Raw genomic sequence first — 20,114 nt, 5'->3', positions numbered from 1 at the left:
GTAGAGCTCTAGCCTGGAAAAAGCCCAAGGACAGTGTTCAGGAGCTGAGTTCAAGGCCCAGGACTGGCCAAAAAAAAAAAAAAAAAAGGCAGAGCAGCCAGGTGCTAGTGGCTTGTAGTCCTAGCTATTTAGGAGGCTGAGATTTGAGGATATCAGTTCAAAACCCGCCAAGGACTAAAGAACATGAAACTCTTATCTCCTATTAACCACCAGAAAACCAGAAGTGGTGTTCAAGGGGTAAGGTGATAACCTTGAGCTGAACAGCTCAAGGACAGCGCCCAAGCCCAGAGTTCAAGTCCCACAACTGACCAAAAAGAAAAGAAAAAAGCAAAGTAGCAGCATCTAGTAGAACAGGGAGGAAGAAGATAAAAGGGCAAGTGAATAGGGTTGAACTTAACACACATACATGAAAAGGAAACCTGCTGGAATTGTTTTAAGGGAGAAGAGTGGCTAAGGGATAGTGCTAATAAAAGAGGTACATTTGATTAGTGTATTGTCTGCATTTATGGAGATATATACCACATGAAAGCCTATAGTAAAAATAATATAAAGTGAGTACTGACACACAACACAGAACCTCCAGAAAAATGGATGTTCTATTTATTTATGTCAGTCATGGGGCTTGAACTCAGCCTGAGCGTTGTCCCTAAGCTCTTCAGCTCAAGGCTACTGCCCTACCCCTGGAGCCACAGCCCCACTTCCTGTTTTATAGTAATTAATTGGAGTTCTTAAGTTCTTTAGTGCCTGGGCAGGCCTTGAACCGCAATCCTCAAATCTCAGCCTCCTGAGTAGCTAGGATTGCAGGTGTGACACTCTGCTTTTATATGGAGAACAAAGTCCATGTCATAAATCTGATCCCAGTCCTGGAGCTTAAATCAGAGCCCTGCCTCTTAGCTTTTTTCCTCAAGGCTAACACACTACCACTTCAGCCACACCTCCATGTCCAGCTTTTTCCTGGTTAATTGGTGGTAAGATATTTGGGTTTTCTACCCAGCCTGGCTTTGAACTTACATTCTCAGCCTCTTGAGTAGCTAGGATTATAGGCAAGACAAACCAGTGTTCAACCTGCAAGTCCAATTTTTCATAGGCAAAACCTGGGCAGTAAGGTAGAGGACAGGAGTCTGGAAGGCTCTGCAGGAGGGCAGGCACGAGCCATACGAGCCATGACTGGGTCTGATCGCTGCATAAAGGGACTGAGGAGGGAGGAGGCCTGAATCATCAACATCAAGCGAAGGACAAAGAAGAAGCTAATGATGATGGTTACATGCCAGACTACTTGAAATGAGACTGACAGAACCAGGTCAAACTGATCATGTACTGTTTTTGTATCAGAGCAAAGGGCAGGAAAATAGTGACCACATCAGCACTCCTTTTAGTGCAGAGCTGGAGCCCTGAACATTCAGTGTGAACTACATACTAAATGAGCAGTAAACAAATATCTTAAGAGGCACTCTTGGCTTTCTTCTTTCATCAACCAAAACCCCATGAGTTTGAGACTATAGTAGATTTTGAACAATCTTCAGTAGCAAATGTGTTCTAGCTAGGTGCAGTGGCTCATGCCAGTAACGTTAGCTACTCAGGAGGCTGAGATCTGAGGATCACAGTTCAAAGCCAGCCCAAGCACTAAAGTCACTTTAGTGGTGAGACTCTTACCTCCAATTAGCCACTAAAAATCCAGAAGTGGTGCTATGGTTCAAGGGATAGGGCGGTAGCCTTGAGCCAAAGAGTTCAGGGACAGAGTCTAGTGGTAGTGTACTCACCTAGCATGCACTATGTTCGATTCCTCAGTACCACCTACTCAGAAAAAGCCAGAAGTGGCACTGTGGTTCAAGTGGCAGAGCACTAGTCTTGAGCAAAAAAGGTGTCCAAGGACAGTGCCCAGGCCCTGATTTCAAACCCCAGGACTGGCCAAAAAAAAAAACAAAAGGGTCAGGACTGGGAATATGAGCTTAGTGGTAGAGTGTTTGCTTAACTTGCATGAAGCCCTAGGTTTGAGTCCTCAGTAACATATAAGCAGAAAAAGCTAGAAGCAGTGCTGTGGCAATTGGTAGTGCTAGCCTTGAGCAAAAGACACTCTGGGACCCCAAGTCCAAGCCCCAGGATTGGTGGAAGAAAAAAATTCACATTTTTCAAAAGAATCATATTCAGATAGAAAGGGCCAAAGAGTCTGGTGGGCAGCCTAGGTGAGAACAACTAATTTCAGGAATGTTTCCTAAGTTTTCTCTTTGGGAGAAATCCCCGTAAGTCCTACCTCTCCTTCAAAGCCCATCTTTCTCTTTCTAGAGAATAGAAGCTGGGAGAAGTTGGTTGATGCAGAATTAACTTCCCTTGCTCTTTTCACTAAGCACTGCCAATCGCTATTGTCTGGATCCAGTCTAATGTGACCAGTCAATGCCTGAAGCATACAGGGCCAAAGGAGCCAGACGTAAGAAATTACAGACTAATTCTAGAACGGGCAAAGCTAGCCTGTAAAGACAAAGTAGATTTACCTGTTCCAGAGAAAACCAAGAACTGACAATGAGGGAACATGGAATTTTTGTCTTGATGCAGTCAGAAGTTAATTGCTGAAATGTGTACTTTTTTGTGCAATTCATTTCTCAAAGCGGATTTAAAATACAGTCTTCCTCTCCCCACCCCCCAGTAGTGGTTAAGTCGTTTGTCTTTCTACCAAAATGATGAACTTGGGTATGATTCAGGTCATGTTGCTGCCATGTATGAGTAACTTCTTTGTAGGGATGCTTTCTAACAGTGTAGGCCACCAGAAGCAAAGCAGATGTACAACAACCAAAATTAGAAATGAAAATGAGGCCACGGCTGCTCAGATGCAAATGGATGAGCTTAATGTGTGGAACCAAATACGGCAGGAAAAAAAGACTTTATTAATGTGGCATTACCAAGTGAACAACTGGAAGACTCTCATTCAAGGTGGTGTTCTGATAGTCAAGGCTGGCCTTGAACTCATGATCCACTTGCCTTAGCCCCCATGTGCTAGGATTACATTTCCCATTCATATAATCACTTTTAAGCTATTTTCCCCTCTTTTTGCCAGTCCTGGGGCTTGAACTCAAGGCCGGAGTTCTGTCCTTGGGCTTTCTCAAGGCTAGATAGAGCTCTACCACTTGAGCCATAGCCCCATTTCTGGCCTTTTCTATGTATATGTGGTACCCAGGAATCAAACCTCGGTCTTCATGCATGCTAGGCAAGCAATCTACCACCAGGGCAAACTCCCGGCTCCCCTACTTCCTGTTATCTGGCGATGGATTGGAGATGAGTCTCACGTTCTTTAGTGCCAGGGCTGGCTTTGAAGTGTGCTCCTCAGCCTCCTGAGTAGCTAGTATGAGCCACCATGCCCAGTTAAGAGATAGTTCTTGAAGGGTGATTTTGGTTGATTTTGCTTATTGATTGTACTACTTAATGTACATTTTCTGCAGTTGCAAGTGATACCTGTCACTGTGTAAGTCACCAGTGGAAATACAAGCCTTCCATGCAGAAACTGTTGGTTTCACTATGTTGGTTATATACTGTCTTTATTTAGGTTTGTTGAATAAGAAGTACAAAAGGAAACCCTCAGTGGTTTCTACAGCCTTTCTCTCCAGTAGCTATTACAGACAGCCCTGAAGTAGGGGAGTCAGCAAGGGGCCCAGATGAAGCACAGTTCATTGGCATCTGCTAGTACAGCTTTCCTTCCTTGGGTGCCTTGTACAGTAAGGCACTGTTAACAATGCAACAGACAGGAAATACAACAAGTAGTTCTAGTGACATTTTACTAGACAAGTTACAGTTTAATGATGGTGGTGGTGATTGTTTCTTTGATTTTATTATTATTTTTACAATACGAGTGTAGCCTTTATATTCCACACACAAAATAAAACAAGTGCTTATTATGAAAGAGTCCCTGCCCCCACCCCCATCAGAACATCCTAAACATAGTAATTGAATGGAACAGAAAAATCAAGACAATTCTGATTTGAAGATTTCAGTAAAAAAGCAAAAGTATGCAATGCCAACAGCTGTTCAACACCCAACTCTAAATAGGCACCACCAAACAAACAAAAATCCCCATATTTTAAGTTTCGGCAGCACGCATTCCAGTATAATGCTTGCATCATAATCATCTATGAATTAATAATGGGAATAGAACCTTAGAACAGAAATGATATTGCTTCCCTATCCCTCCCCCTTCTTTCACAGTTGGAGGGTGCACGTATTAAGGGGACACAAAAGTTAGAGAAGTATAAAGAAAGTTCTCAAAGCTGTTGCTGTTTGGAATAGAAAGGAAGACAGCATTTTACAAATGGTCAGAAGATCCCAAGGCAAAATAACACAATTCATTCACTATCACTCCTACTTGAAAGAATAAAGAGGTCAGCCTATTATATAAAACTGTATTTCAGAACAGGTCCACCAGAAACTATGGATGTAGTTTTAGGCTTCATCAAGAAAACATTTTCAGTCCAGATCAAGTTGGATACTGTACATCTAGCCTGGCTGGGTCAGTGTCTGGAACTGCTCACTGTCACCCTGAACAGCTGTAAACTAAACAATAGTATGTAACTCCATAGGAAGCTGAAGGATTAAAGATATGTACACACTAATTAGATCTCCCCTGCTTCCCGCTCTTCTGAGCTCCGCCTCTCTTCTGCTCTGCCATTAGCACTCTCATAGGACCGCTTCTTAGCTTTTCCATCTCGCTCACGAGGCGATCTGTCTCTTGAATTCCTGTCTCTGTCACGTGATGCTAAGTCTTGGTCTCTGAATCTTTCTTTTGAGGATCTGAAAAATATTAATTTGAGGAGCAAAATACGTTGGGAAACCCAAAATCCAAATAAAATAGGATAAATACTAAGGTACTGACAGATGAAAAAATATATATTAAAATACATCCAAGAAAAAGTTAGTTTTCTGACAGCACTACCATAGTTGATAAGGGTAGTAAAACAAGACTTGTGGTAACAAACAGCTACGGGTCAAAAAAAGTAAAATGACTTGGAAGGTATTTTAAATATTTCAGAGACAACCATAGAGCTCGAGAAGTTCATAAAACATATTTAATATAAAATAATGTAGAGATAATGGCTTTTAAAAGTGAAAGGTATCAGATATTTAAAACAATATTTAAGAACCTAGGATTCCAAACTGGATGGAAATCAATGATTTGGTACAGGAGTCTTTTCTGCTGTAATGAAAGTAAGTATCTGAAGTGTTGCAGGTTCACAGACTCTTCCCTTTCTTTATATCAACCTTAAGAATGTAAAACCATCCATAGCTTGCTGGCTATACCAAAACAAACTACAGGCAACATTTCGCCTATAGGGAACAGTTTGCCAACACCTGGCTTAAATAACAATATGGCTTTAAATAAAATCATGTTAATATAAAAAGTTGCTTTACCCCTCCTGAGTCAACTCATCAAAATAAGCATGGAAGACAGAAGATGGCTATGCTTAATAAATTGTGATGAGTAATAGTTTCTTAATACCACCATCTCCATGCTATCTATCTTCACTGAACTAGGTATACAAAACAAGTTCATATTCAATCAGAAGGAAAACCACAGGACATTATGGGATTTAAATAGAGGAGATTTTTATAATTTCAACATCTAAAATGATTAGCAATTCTACCATTTATTTGGTTCTTTACAGCTAATACAGAATTCTTACATGATCATTTCAACCTTAGCCCACATTCAGAATTAGGCACTACCAAGAACTGAAGAATTCTTTTTTTGGGGTGGGGGGTGGGGGGAATGGGAGAGGAGGGGCAGCACTGGTGTTTAACTAGGTTCTCGTATATATGCTAAGAAAGGCTGTACTGCTAAGCAACAACCTCAGCTCTGAATAAACAATACTTTCAGGTAACCCTAAGGCAGGGGGAAAAAATAAATACTATATGCTCAATTTTTGAAATATAGTAAGGAGGTGTTACGGTCTTGATATAAAATGACACCAAAGGTCCCCATGTCTAGTCCCCAGCCAGTGGTACTGAGAAGTAACTAGGTCATGATGGTGTTAATCTCATCAATAAACTAATCCATTGGCGAATTCATAGCTGAAAAACAGGCTACTAGGAGATGGAGCCTGGGGTCTTTGAAGGGTATTATTTTGTCCCTGGCCCCTTCCTTGCACTTTCCCCACCTATTTCCTGGTTGCCTTAATTCCATCATGCTTTTATCTCACTCTGCACAATCCCAGAAGTACCAGTTCATTCATCATGAACTGAATTCTGAAACCTTGAGTCAAAATCAATGCTTCCAGCAGCTTTTCTGAAGCATTATTTTGGCACAGTCACAAAAACCTAACATACCAAATTAAAAATTTTCAAAACTTGAAAATTAATACTAATTTCTTTGGGGCGGGGGTAGTTACTGTGGTTTAAACTCTTGAGTCTTAAGCTTGTTAGGCAATGTTTTACCCACTTAAGCCATGACTCTGTTACTTTGTTTTTATTATTTTGATACAGATTCTAAAGGTTTGCCCAGGGCTGGTCTTGGATTACAATCCTTCTACTTCTACGCTCCTACATAGCTGGGAGTATAGATATGAAACACCATGTCAAGCTTATCGGTTAAGACATTTTGCTAAGTTTTTTACAGAGCTGGCCGTCAGAATTACAATCTTCTTAATCTATACCTTCCAAACAGCTAAGATTACAGGCATAAATACCAATTTTGAACATTCCACTTAAGGTCTCAACCAACAATTTAAACAGTATTAAAGGAGGAAAAATCACACAGTGCAATTCCAATGGCTGCAAGTCTATACGAGGATTCCTTCACAGCTTTTGAAGGGAAGGAATATGAAATAAGGTAACAGGGCAACTAAGAATAAGGGACATCTAATAACGTGTTTTCTGAGAGATCACAATGTCCCACACATATGCAGTTTCCTGTTTTAAACTACTGTGAGCCTAATAAAGGAAATACTCTCCTGAAGAGATAGGGAAAAACAGGTGGGATAGTTAAATTACTCGGTTAAGGTCACTGGATCCTAGCAATTAAGTCTCTAAAGTCTGTTCTACACATGAGAAAGAGACTTAAGCAGAAATCTGAAAAAAGACCCTATTAACCCGGAGAACTGCTGCCAAGGAAAGGTTACAAAGGAAGTCTACTTGTATCTGAGACTAGTGCTTCAAGGGCAGGGGCTAGAAGACAGAAAAACAATGGGAAAAAACTTCCATGAAACTTCACACATGCAGCAATAATGATGTTATATGGAATAACAAGATCTAATATAAATTATTTACTAACATTTGGTAAAAAACAAAAAAAATCATTTAAAAGAGTATATTTGTTTTGAAAGATGAGTAGAGCTCTTGAGAAAACCAAAAAATTTTAATAGTTTTACAAAAATATTCCTGTTTGTGTACATGCTGAGAATCTCAGGTGGCAGTAATGTGGTATGATGGGAAATTTTGTTCGTAAACAATTTCAAAAGAACTACAATGACACAATCTCAGAGGCCAAGACTCCATGCCCACCCCTCCCATCTCCACCATCAATATACACATGAAGAGTTCAAAAACACCAGAACCAGTGACAGCTAGCATGCCAACATTAGAGCCCACTGGATTTTCCATCATCTAGATGAGTGATTTTCAAAAATTAGTATACAGGTTAAGACTCAACAAGTTTTTTTAAAAAATGCTATTTATGGACATTACTCTGAGACTGGTTCCTAAAATTCAGGTCAAGAGTATGAGAAAAGGGGCCTGCAAACATCTCTCCTACTTGCTTACATTACATTGAAAGTTGGAATGCTTGATGCTATTTTTTTAATACTCTAGTATTTCTTCATCTAAACATAGTCTATGAAACCGAGTTTAGTATTCTATAATCTGTGGTTAACAGATAAACTCATACAATAAAACCTTTTAGAAATACTTGAATAAAGTTCCTTTACTACACTTTTTTTTTTTTTTAACTTATCCAAGGGCAGTACAAAGTACGATTCTTAAAAATCAGGTGAGTCAGACACTGGTGGCTCACGTGTGTAATCCTAGCTACTCAGGAGGCTGAGATCTAAAGACTGCAGTTCAAAGCCAGCCCTGGCACTAATGTCTGTGATACTCTTATCGCCAATTAACCACCAGAAAACCAGAAGCGGTGCTGTGGCTCAAGTGGTAAAGCGCTAGTCTTGTGATGAAGAGCTCAGGAATAGCACCCAGGCCCAGAGTTCAAGTCCCACGACTGAACAAACAAATCAGAAAGGGGGCACACATCTATAATCCCAGCATTGCGGAAGAGAAAAGAGGACTGCAAACTTGACATCAGCCTGAGTTATACACACACACAATTTTTTTTGAGTGTAAAATTCTTACTGGTTACTTTAAGGGCTTAAGAACATGGCCAGAAATATATGAGAAATAAAATACTGGTTGAGAGCTGTTAAGCAACTCAGTCTATGATTTAAAGGGATGAATGTGTAGCTGAGAGTAAAAAATAATAAAATTTTCAGGTTTATATGATATGGATTAGAAATATAAAACTAGTAAGCACTAGGCACTCAAAAACTGCTTATCCAATATGTATGTAAGAATAGATGAGATGTCAAGAGAAAAAGCAATTTTAAGTACAATTTATCTTTCATAGAAATTTCCTGGTTTAAGGGCTACTATGTGACCTGAGAAGTTTGGGAGCTAAACTCCTGTCTACCACATTCTAATGCCTTCTTTGATCTCCCTATGTATCAGGTCCTTAACTATTACACCTTTCCCAGTGCCTGTCCTCATTGCACCTTTTGAGTTGTATCAACAAATGTAGCTTCCTTAAAATTGAATCTGACCAACAGGCCATAGGTGTACATAGTAATTCATTACCTATTGTGCAGTAAACAAGAATACACTAGAATGTGTCTGCTCTTAAAAAGTGTAGCACTTCAAATAAATTGGAAAACAATCATAGCTAAACAACTCATTTAATGAAAGGAGTCTCAGACACTCTTAATTTGTTAATACATACTGAAAAACTTTAAGAGCATTAGTGCCTAAAATCATTTGCCTGTAAAATACTGTTTTCCAGGACATACTAAGTAGAGAAAAGCAATAACCTCTGCATATGTCATTTCCAATTTCTTACTCTGGCTCATATGTAATTCTTTATGAACTATCCATATGAGGAAAAAATTTATACACCCACACAGAAATGTGTACATATTACCAGGTGCAAGTTTCAAACCAGTAATCTAACTCTAAACATAGGTAACAAGTAAACACATGGCTAAAACGTAAAGGTAGCTCCGTGTCCTCTGACCGGCACGTCAGTACCTCCTCTTGGATCGTTCTCTGCTTCTATCTCTAGAACTATGCCGGCTTCTCTGGTGGCTGCGGCTGCGGCTGCGGCTGCTAGAGCGGGATCTGTGGCGATGACGTTTCTCCCGAGACTTGGATCGAGTCCTCCTCTTGCGTTCTCGTGACATGGAGCGAGACCGGTGTCTGCGATGTTCCCTGGACCTGGATCTACAAAAGATTTATTTCATTTTTAGCTTTGCCAGCACAATATTTTTCTTTAAAGAGAAACTGTTCTTTAGTAGTCTTAATGCCGATGCTATTCCAAATCGCCTAAGCCTATCATTAATATGTTGCTGATGTTACTATGGGCTAGTATTTGAAATAGAAACGGTGACACTTCATTCTCAAGGGTCAATCAGTATTTTATAAACTTTTAGCAGTGGGAACAGGGTAAAGCTCAGTGGCAAAGTGCTTGTGTAGCATGCAATTCAATCCCAACCACCACGAAGGAATATAAGAAAAATGAAGGCAGCAATCTGTATCAACAGTATATGGTAATAAAAATGCATCAAATCACAGTGAAATTCAAACCATTGTGAAATAGTTTATTCATACAACATATAATTTGGGCTGGGCAGTGTAGTCCCAGTAATCTGGAGGGATTGGCAGTATAAAGCTGACCCCAAGCAAAAATAACTGAAGCAAACAAGAGCTAGGAGGCAGGCTCAGGTGGTAAAGTGCATGTGTGGCCACCTTGAGAGCTATAGTACTGTCTCCCAATTCACTTTAGAGGACTTTATCTAAATTGGGAGAGGGCAGTTATTGCTAACAAGCGTATAGGCACATAGGAATAGAAACTCAGCTCACAAACTAGCATGTGCAGTAGCTAAGTGTGTTTGGTGAGGTTAGCGACAAAATGGAGGACAGAAGGATGTGACGGAAAGCAAGCGATGAAAAGCATCTGATTTCGTTTTAGAAGCTAACTGTAAAAGCCGGCTGCTGATAGCTCAAGCCTGTAACCCTAGCTTCTCAGAAGGCCGAGACCTGAGGACCATGGTTTTCAGCCCAGGCAGCAAAATGTGTGAGACTCGTCTCCAATTAATCACTAGAAAACCACAAGTGGCACTGTGGCTGAAAGTGGTAGGCTTGAGCAAAAAAGCTCAGAGACAGCACCCAGGACCTGAGTTCAAGGCCCAATCGACCTCCCCCCGAAAAAATTGACAGAAAGACAAAGAAATTGACAGAAGCCTGACACAGTGACATCTGCTTAGAAACAAACACCCAGGAACTGCTCAGGGCAGAAGCTTACTAGTCTTAAAACTAATCTACAGTGACTTTCCTACTGTAAATGAGTAAACAAAAGCAATGAATCAAGCCAAAAAATCCCCTCCAAAGTAGCAGAAACATTTTAAGCTGGATTTACAGTAATGTATGACAAATTTACATTTATTAAAAATCTGTCCAGGGCCAAGGAGTGTAGCTTAGTGGTGGAGTGTGGAGCCCTGGATTCCATTCCTCAGTACCACATAGACAGAAACAGCCGGAAGTGGCACTGTGGCTCAAGTGGAAGAGGGTTAGTCTTGAGCAAAAAAAAAAAAAAAAAGTGTCCAAGGACAGTGAGCAGACCCTGAGTTCAAGCCCCAGGACTGGCAAAAAAAAAAAAAAAAAAAAAAAAAAAAAAAAAAAAAGCCCAGCAACAGTGGCTCACATCTGTAATCCTAGCTACTCAGGAGGCTGAGATCTGAGGATCAAGGTTCAAAGCCAGCCCGGACACAAAAGGACCTGAGAGTCTTATCTCCAATTAACCTCTGGAAAATGGGAAGTGGGGCTTGGTTCAAGGATAGAGTGGTAGCCTTTAGCTGAAGAGCTCAGAGACGGTGCCCAGACTGAGTTCAAGCCTCCCCACCCTCCCAAAAAAAAAAGAAAAAAGAAAGGCACAAGCAAAAAGAACATAATGCTGGGAGCAGTGGCTCACACCTGCAAACATAGCTACTCAGGAGGCTGAGATCTCCTTAGTTCAAAGCCAGCCAGAGCACTAAAAAGTCTGTGAGAGCCATCTCCAATTAATCACCAGAAAACCGGAAGTAGCGCTGTGGCTTAAGGGGTAGGGCAGTAGCCTTGAGCTGAAGAGCTGAGGGACAGTGCCCAGGTCAAGAGTTCACTCACTTACCCCCCCCCCCAAAAAAAAAGGAAACATGAAAGCTCACCATGTTAAGGGATAGACAAGACTTGTTTGGCTGGGAGTAGGTAAAAGGATCCTATATAGGAGATAACAGAAGCACTTTATCATTCAAACTAGGATATTATGAATATGAATGTCATGTAAGAGGACATTAATAGACATTGAGAGACAAAAAGCACTCTGGATCATATTTGTGTGAGCCAACAGCACCCAGTGAATACTATTTTGTTTTTTTGGTTTTTGTGGGTTGTGGGGCTTGGAACTTTGGGCCCAGACACCGTCAGCTCTTCATCTCAAAGCTAGTGCTCTACAACTTGAGCCACAAGGCTACCATCTGGCTTTCTGGTGGTTAACTGAAGGTAAGCGTCTCACAGACTTTTGTGCTGGGGCTGTCTTTGAACCTCGATTCTCAGATCTCAGCCTCCTGAGTAGCTAGGATCATAGGCGTGATCAACCGGTGCCTGTCTGAATGTTGTTTACTGAATACTATTTCTTTCTTTTTATGCTGCTGCTCTTGGGGTTTTAACTCAGGGACAGGTCACTGTCCCACATCTACTTTTGCTCAAGGCTAGCACTCTACCACCTAAGTCAGAGCTCTACTCACTTTTCCTGTCCCACCTGGCTTTGAATTACAATCCTCAGATCTCAGCTTCCTGAGTAACTATTACAGGTGTAAGCCACCAGTACCTGACTTGAATACGGTTTCTTAAATGTAAAGCTCAAAAGTAAATCCTGTTACACACTTAGATTTTAAAAAAATATTTGGAAATATTTTAAGTTCCTCAAAAATTTCAAAGCAGTCTTTTTTCTTTTGGGGTGGGGTACGGGGAGGGGGTCAGTCCTGGGGCTTGAACTCAGGGCCTGAGCACTGTCCTTGGGCTTTCCTCAAGGCTAGCTCTACCACTGGAACCACATCACCATTTCCAGCTTTTCTATGTATGTGGTACCGAGGAACTGAACCCAGTTCTTTGAGCATGCTAGGAAAGCACTCTTACCAGCAGACCAAACTCCCTGCCCCTCAAAGCAGTCTTTAATATTACTCTGATAAAACTGAATGTCTTCTAAGCCGTTTCTCTCTTTGACACAGTAACAAGTTATTTTCCTTAAAAACCACCTTTGAAAAACACAGCATCAGTATGTATACCTATCTTTTGTGATACCTACCTTTTGGGATTCTTGCTATGTGATCGGGACCTAAAAAAAGAATACCTACTTTTAGAAATAAAATTCACAGTTCAATGTGCTGTTATATGCTTTTATACATAATATAAAATGTACTAGTACTCTCAATTTATTTTCTAGAATGTACCTGAATCTATTTCCCTCCCTTGCTATGCGGGGCACCTTCAGCCATACATCTGGCTCTTAGGAATACACATTTGGCAGACTAAAATATATTCATTCTATATCATAACTCCTTAATTCTCCAAAATCTACTTCCTATCTAAAAAAGTTATCTATAACTCTCGTTTTATTTTTCCTATCTGGAAACAAGACTATATCCATTCTAGAACCTCATACTATTATCATTAAAACACTCAATTCAATCGTGTAACATCTGTTTCTTTGTATGGAAGGGGTATTGTTACTGGGACTTGAACTTTAGAATCTTTTTCATCTCATTTGGCTTTCTTGCATGTGGCTGACACTTTACCAACTGAACCATATCCCTAGTCTGGCTTTTTTTGTTGTTGATTTGTTTTGTTTTTACTGTATATTAAGAGTCTGTAGACTTCTCTGTCTAACCTAGCTTCAAACTAAGATCTTCTTTTTTAAGGTACTGGGATTAGAACAAAGGGCAGATTTTTGGCTTGATAAGCTTGAGAGAAATAAAATTGAGCCACACATCTAGCTCTTAAAATGAAATATTTTTTGATACAATGTACCCTTTACCTTCCCAGCATAGTTAGTACACAGCAAATGAGTTTAGTGTTTGTATGAATAATATACAATATGGTTGAAAGCATGCTTTCAGCCAGTTGTGTTCTAACTATGGCACTACCACTTGCATGCACAACCTGGTTAAGTTATATTTCTCCCTCAGCCTAGGTGTCTTTGACAAAAGAGAAGTTGTGACATGAATTTCAAGGAGAGGAGGAAGCTAGTAAGGATTATTTTGTGGCTTACATACAAAATCCTCTCCCTTAAAGGCACATGTTTAGGAGGGCTTTTGCTCCATTGGCAGATCTAATAATTGAGGGACGATTAGATCATTAGAGCTCTGAACTATTCAATACATTGATCTACTGATGAATGGCATTATTTGGAGAAGTCTGAACTACAAGGTAGATCCTACTAAGAGGAAATAGGTTCCTGCAGGCATGTCTTTAACAGTGTGTAACTTGTCCTGACCCCTTCCTATAGTTTTCTTTCTGCTTCATGGCTGCAGGGAGCAGCTTTCCTTCTTCATGTCTGACAGACACATCTGTAAGCAATGATATTCAGGTTTACTACAGGCTCATAAAAAAAGAAGCCAGCCCACCATGCACTGAAACCTCTGAAAAAAAATGAGTCAAATAATATTTGTTGTTGTTGTTGTTTCTTTCAACTATTTTGTCAGAGGAAAAAAAAAATCGACTAGCAAAGTAGGGGTGTTCATCTAGGTAAATTTCTTTCTTTCTTTTTTTTTTGGTCAGTCCTGGGGCTTGAACTCAGGGCCTGAGCATTCTCCTTGGCTTTTTACTCAAGGCTAGCGGCTCTACCACTTGAGCTACAGCACCACTTTCGGCTTTTCTATGTATGTGGTACTGAGGAATCAAACCCAAGTCTTGATGCATGCAAAGCAGGCACACTACCACTAAGCCAAACCCACAGCCCTGTAGGTAAATTTCTTTTTCTTTTTGTTGGTCATGGAGCTTGAACTCGGTCTAGGTGCTGTTCCTGAGCTCTTCAGCTCAAGACTATGTGCCCGGTGCCCGGCCCATAGGTAAATTTCTTTAAGGCACAACCTGTCACATAGTAAGTATGCAGTGTTCTTTCTTGCAGTTGTCTCTTTTTATGACTACAGTTGGAATCCAACTTTGCATAATTTTATACTAGTTTACATTTTATCTTTCAGTCACAATACTTCAAATTCTGATATCTAAAAGAAAACTTTAAAAACATTTCTGAAAAGGTAACATTTTATATCTATTTTATAGCTCTTGCCAAGTAGCAAATGAAAAGAATAAATGTGATATACTTTGGAGTAAAATGTGATATGCTTTCTTTAAAAATGAAGGTACAGTCCTGCAATAAAAAGTATTTGTGATGGGGCCGGGAGTTTGGCCTAGTGGTTAAAGTGCTTGCCTAGCATGCATGAAGACCCGGGTTCGATTCCTTGGTACCACATACATAGAAAAAAGCCGGAAGTGGTGCTGAGGCTCAAGTGGTAGAGCTCTAGCCTTAAGAAAACCCAAGGACAGTGCTCAGGCCCTGAGCTCAAGCCCAGGACTGGCAAAAAAAAAAAAAATATTTGTGAAGCCAGGTGCAGTGGCTCATAGCTGTAATCCTAGCTACACAGGAGGCTGAAATCCGAAGATTGCAGTTCAAAGCCAGCCAGGGCACGAAAGTCCACCAGACTCTTATCTCCAATTAACCACTAGAAATCTGGAAGTGGTGCTATGGCTCCAGAGGTAGGGCAGTAGCCTTGAACTGAAGAGCTCAGGGATAGGGCTCAGGCCCAGAGTTCAAAAAGCTCAAGGACAGTGTCCAGCTCCTGAGTTCAACCCCCAGGACAGGCCAAAAAGACCTCTATTTTACTGGGTGCTGGGGGCTCACAACTGTAATCCTAGCTACTGAGGAGGCTGCGAGCTGAGGATCGAAGTTCAAAGCCAGATCAGGCACAGAATTCCTTCCATGAGACTCTTATTTCCAACTAAGCACCAGAAAACCAGAAGTGGTGCTGTGGCTCAAAGTGGTAGAGCACCAGCCTGGAGCTGAAGAGCTCAGGGACAGGGCCCAAGCTCAGAGTTCAAACCCTACGACCACCTCCCCCCCCCCAAAAAAAAAGTACTCATATGACTGTCATAATGGTCAAATCTTTAAATTGAGAAACCTAATATTGTGCAAATCGCTATTTATATTGTATTTATATAATACAATTAAGGAAATACTGTGAATTAGAACAACCGGCAATGCTTGTCCATTATAAAAAGTTGTTAAAGAAGAACATGACTTACAAAGGATGTTGCTACACTGATGATATAGCTTCAAATAGAGCTTAGGAGAATGCTTTTAGCTATTTTTTTTGTTTGGTTGGTTTTTTTGTTTTGTTTTTTTGTTGTTGTTTTGTTGTTTCTTTTTGTTTTTGCTAGTCCTGGGCTTGAGTTCAGGGTCTGAGCACTGTCCTTGGACTTTCTCAAGGCCAGCACTCTACAACTTGAGCCTCAGCACCACTTCCAGCTTTTTTTTTCTATGTATGTGGTACCAAGGAATCAAACCCGGGTCTTCATGCATGCTAGGCAAGCACTTTACCAATAGGCCAAACTCCCAGCCTAGTTTGGTTGGTTTTTTTAAATGCTGGTCCTGGAGATTGAACGAAGGGCCTGGGTACTGTTCCTGAGCTTTTGTGGCCAAGGCTAGTGGTCTACCGCATAAGCTATATCTCTACTTCCAACTTTTTGGGTAGTTAATTGGAAATAAGGGTCAGGTATTTCCTGTCCCACTGGCTTCAAACTATGATCCTTAGACCTCAGGCTCCCAAGAGTTAGAATTACAGGTGTGAGCCACTGGCACCCAGCTATACAAGAATGTTTAAAGCAATCATATGCTGGATGCTGGTGATTCATGCCTATAATCCTAGCTATTCAGGAGGTTGAGATCTGAGGATCGAGGTTCAAAGCCAGCCTGGGCACTATGTGACTCTTCAATTAACCACCAGAAAAACAGAAGTAGGCCAGGAGTTTGGCCTAGTGGTAGAATGCTTGCCTAGCATGCATGAAAACCCTGGTTTGATTCCTCAGTACCACATACATACAAAAAGCCAGAAGTGGTACTGTGGCTCCTGTGGTAGAGCTCAAGCCCAGAACTAGCTGCCCCACCCCACCCCCCAAAAAAAGAAAGGAAAAAACAGAAGTGACACTGTGGCTCAAGTATAGAGCTCTAACCTTGAGCTGAAGAGCTCAAGAATAGTGCCCAGGCCCAGAGTTCAAGCCCCACAACCAACCAAAAAGAAAAAGGAGCAATCGTAGCAATTGTATGAGCAGCGTGTGTGTGCACACATGCACGCACATGCCCACACCTCCCCCCAAGTCATGTAATCACACCAATAGGAAGAACCACAATAGTCAGCAATCTAAACATTTAGCTATTACGGAAATTTTTGACTCACAGCTCACAAAATTGAGAAAATTAAAAAAAAAAAAACCCTGAAGTAATACATTGTGAAAGCACAGTTCTATGCCAAGCAGGCTCAGATCTAGCTCAGTATGAAAAATTAGCTATATAGGTATTTTGTTATAAATTTTCCAAGAACTGAAGATATTCAAGTAGTATGAAATCGTATATATCCACACTTGTGGCATTTAGGAGGCAGAGGCAAAAGATTCAGAAATTCAGAGTTTAAGGCCAGCTTGCGCTATATAGCAAAGTACAAAACCAGGTGTAGCTACCAAAACTCTATCTTAAAACTGAAAGGCTATGGATATAAATCAATAGTTGGGAATATATGCCGAATGCACAAGGTCATGTGTTTAACTCCTGGCCAAAAAGAAAAGAAAATGGAAGTGGGAAGGAAGAAAGGGAAGAGGAAGGGAGAAGTAAGAGGGAGAAAGAGGGAAGAAGGAAAAAGGGGAGAAGCAAAGGGAAAGGAAGAAATGGGATATGAAACTTCTTTACTACACAAAAACCACTTTTAGTTATACGGTTAAAAACTAATACAGGTTGAGCACATCTAATCTAACTAATCTGAAATTAGATATTAAGATTTTGGACCATTTCAGATTTTTAATTTTTTAATTAGGGATATTTAACTGTTGGCTTGTTATGAAAATACTCATAAATCTAAATAAACTCCAATACCTGAATGCCTTTCTTATTCCACGCATCGTGGACAGACATCTGTACATCTACAGAAAAACTGTTTTCTTTGGTGACAATTTTAAAAAATGATCAGAGGGGCCAGGAGTTTGGCCTAGTGGTAGAGTGCTTTGCCTAGCATGCACGAAGACCAGGGTTCGATTCCTCGGCACCACATATATAGAGAAAAGCCGGAAGTGGTGCTGAGGCTCAAGTGGTAGAGGTCTAGCCTTGAGAAAATCCAAGGACAGTGCTCAGGCAGTTAGCTCACACCCAGGACTGGCAAAAAAAAAAAAAGTGAACAGAAATTTTCCATGGTCCAAAACAGATATAAGCATCTTATACTTTAGAACCAGAGAGATTTAACATTAAATATTTGCACTAATAAGACTCCATACCTCCTCAGCTTCTCTCGTTCTTCTCTCTCTCTTTCTTCTCTTCTCTTTAGGCGCTCCTGGTTTCTTTTTTCCTGCTTCTCAGCTACAACTCTCTTTAAAAATAAAACAAAAATAACAGATGAAGTACTTATGTAGTGGGCCAATTCTTAATTACCTTAACCTAACCTTTACTATTATATTTGGTTTCCATTGTACTTCATTTAATCTCTTGAGTAACAGTTCAATCTGAATCTTGTATAGGTATAATTATTAGGCTTGCAAGTCTGCTTTCCAGAATCATCTCCCCATGATTTCTGAATGGCATTTCAAAAATCAGTTCTATAACATTTTTTTCTAAGCTGGGTGTCGGTGGCTCACACCTGTAAATTATCCCAGCTACTCAGGAGGCTGAGATCTGAAGACTTGGGTTCGATTCCTCGGTACCCAACATACATAGCAAAAAACTGGAAGTGGTGCTGAGGCTCAAGTGGTAGAGTGCTAGCCTTGAGAAAGTCCAAGGACAGTGCTCAAGCCCTGAGCCCAAGCCCAGGACTAGCAAAAAAAAAATAAATGAATAAATGTTATTTCTCATTATCCTGAGACTGTAGCTTTTAAAGGTATGTGGAAACTAAAGAGTTCTACTGCTGGGTCTGTAATTTTAAATTGACTCTGAAGTGGGTTATTATTTGAGTTTAACTTAGAGCTCAACAACTTCATGTGCTATAATCCAAGTTACTTTGACAATTTTTAGAAACTTGACATCATGCTATTCAAAAACCTGATAGTAGTTTGCCGCCAACCACAAATAGATGTATTTGTATTGTTATTCCACTTTGTTTGTTTGTTTATTTTGGCCAGTCCTGGGCTTGAGCTCAGGGCCTGAGCACTGTCCTTGGACTTTCTCAAGGCTAGCACTCTACCACTTGAGCCTCAGCACCACTTCTAGCTTTTTTTTTTTTTTTTTGCTATGTATGTGGGGTACTGAGGAACTGAACCCGGGTCTTTGTGCATGCTAGGCAAGCACTCCACCACTAGGCCAAACTCCCGGCCCTGTTATTCCAGAGTGAGTGTGAGTATGTGAGTGTGTGTGTGTGTTGGGGGGGCAGTCCTGGACCCAGGGGCTAGGCACTATCCTTAGATACTTTTTGCTCAAGGTTAGTGCTTTGCCATTTGAGCCACAGTGCCACTTCCGGCTTTTTCTGAGTATGTAGTATTGAGAAATCGAACCCAGACTTTGTGCATGCTAGGTGAGCACTCTACCACTAGGTTATGCTCCTGGCCCTATTTGTTTTCTTGAACCAGAGTTTCCTTTTGCCAGCACAGGTAGCCTTGACCTTATAATACTCTTACATCAATTTCCCAAGTCCTGGGACTGCAGTTATGTAGTCAATGTCTGAATGGTTCCAGATTAATTTTTTTTTGGGGGGGGCAGTTGTGGGGCAAGAAACTTAGGGCCTGGGCACTCACCCTGAACTCTTTTACACAAGGCTAGCTCTCAACACTTTCAGCCACAGCAGTACTTCCAATTTTCTGATGGCTAGTTGGAGATCAGTCTCACGGACTTTTCTACATGGGCTGGTTTGGAACCATGATCCTCAGATCACAGCCACCTGAGTAGCTAGGATAACAGGTGTGAGCCACTAGCACCCAGGTCCAGGTTGTTTTAAATGTCATCAGATAATTTTAAGTGACAAAATATGAATCTTGGTTTTAATTCCTATAACCAACTGCATCACAGATGATTATCAAGACTGTAAATCAGTGCTACAATTACAGCAAATTGATAACATCTGATTCTTGCCGCATTTTATTAGTTTGTATGTGGTGCTTTTTATACTCAATAGAACTGAGGAGATGAAGAGAATTGCATTACCTTTTTTTACAGAAGCCTATATGAGTAGTAGTAATCATCCTTCTCTAAGTACCATTCTAAGTCCTTTCTGGAATGAAGCAAGAATATAAAACTAGAGATTGTACAAGCTTGCTACTTAGTAAGAGATATAAAAAATTTAAATAAATCCTAGACTCAATGTCTCTGTAAATGGTATTAATATTTTTACTGACTTTATTGAAAAGGAAGATAACAATGAACATTTTATGTGATTTTATATAAAGTTAGGTGCTGGTGGCTCATGCTGTAATCCTACTAAGTAGGCTGACATCTGATGGTCAAAGCTAGAAGATAGACCAGGAAGAAAAGCCCATGAGATTTTATTTCTATTTTTTTTTTTTTGCCAGTCTTGGGACTTGAACTCAGGGCCTGGACACTGTCCCTGACACTCACTGTGCTCAAGGCTAGCACTCTACCAGTTGAGCCACAGAGCCACTTC

At 40.6% G+C, this 20,114-nt stretch overlaps 1 protein-coding gene across 6 annotated transcripts in view; it reads right to left on the bottom strand.

The window, feature by feature from the left end:
- Nucleotides 1–3,500: 3,500 nt before the first annotated feature.
- Nucleotides 3,501–20,114, bottom strand: part of Luc7l2 (LUC7 like 2, pre-mRNA splicing factor) — a 73,704-nt gene continuing 57,090 nt past the window's right edge. For 4 of the 6 annotated variants that reach the window (XM_090333398.1, XM_090333393.1, XM_090333395.1 and 1 more), the window contains 4 exons: nucleotides 17,806–17,897; nucleotides 12,575–12,604; nucleotides 9,265–9,456; nucleotides 3,501–4,773 (listed from right to left, as the gene is read on the bottom strand). In XM_090333398.1, the coding sequence (XP_090189524.1) occupies nucleotides 4,596–4,773; nucleotides 9,265–9,456; nucleotides 12,575–12,604; nucleotides 17,806–17,897 (492 nt within the window). In that variant the 3' untranslated portion in view covers nucleotides 3,501–4,595. The remainder of the gene's footprint in view (nucleotides 4,774–9,264; nucleotides 9,457–12,574; nucleotides 12,605–17,805; nucleotides 17,898–20,114) is intronic. The other 2 variants (XM_090333396.1, XM_090333392.1) reach the window with 1 other exon arrangement.

Source organism: Megascapheus bottae, chromosome 5 (genome assembly GCF_031878675.1).
Source record: "Megascapheus bottae isolate mThoBot1 chromosome 5, mThoBot2.hap1, whole genome shotgun sequence".
Lineage (NCBI taxonomy): Eukaryota > Metazoa > Chordata > Mammalia > Rodentia > Geomyidae > Megascapheus > Megascapheus bottae.
This window is presented reverse-complemented; position numbering and strand designations above follow the sequence as displayed.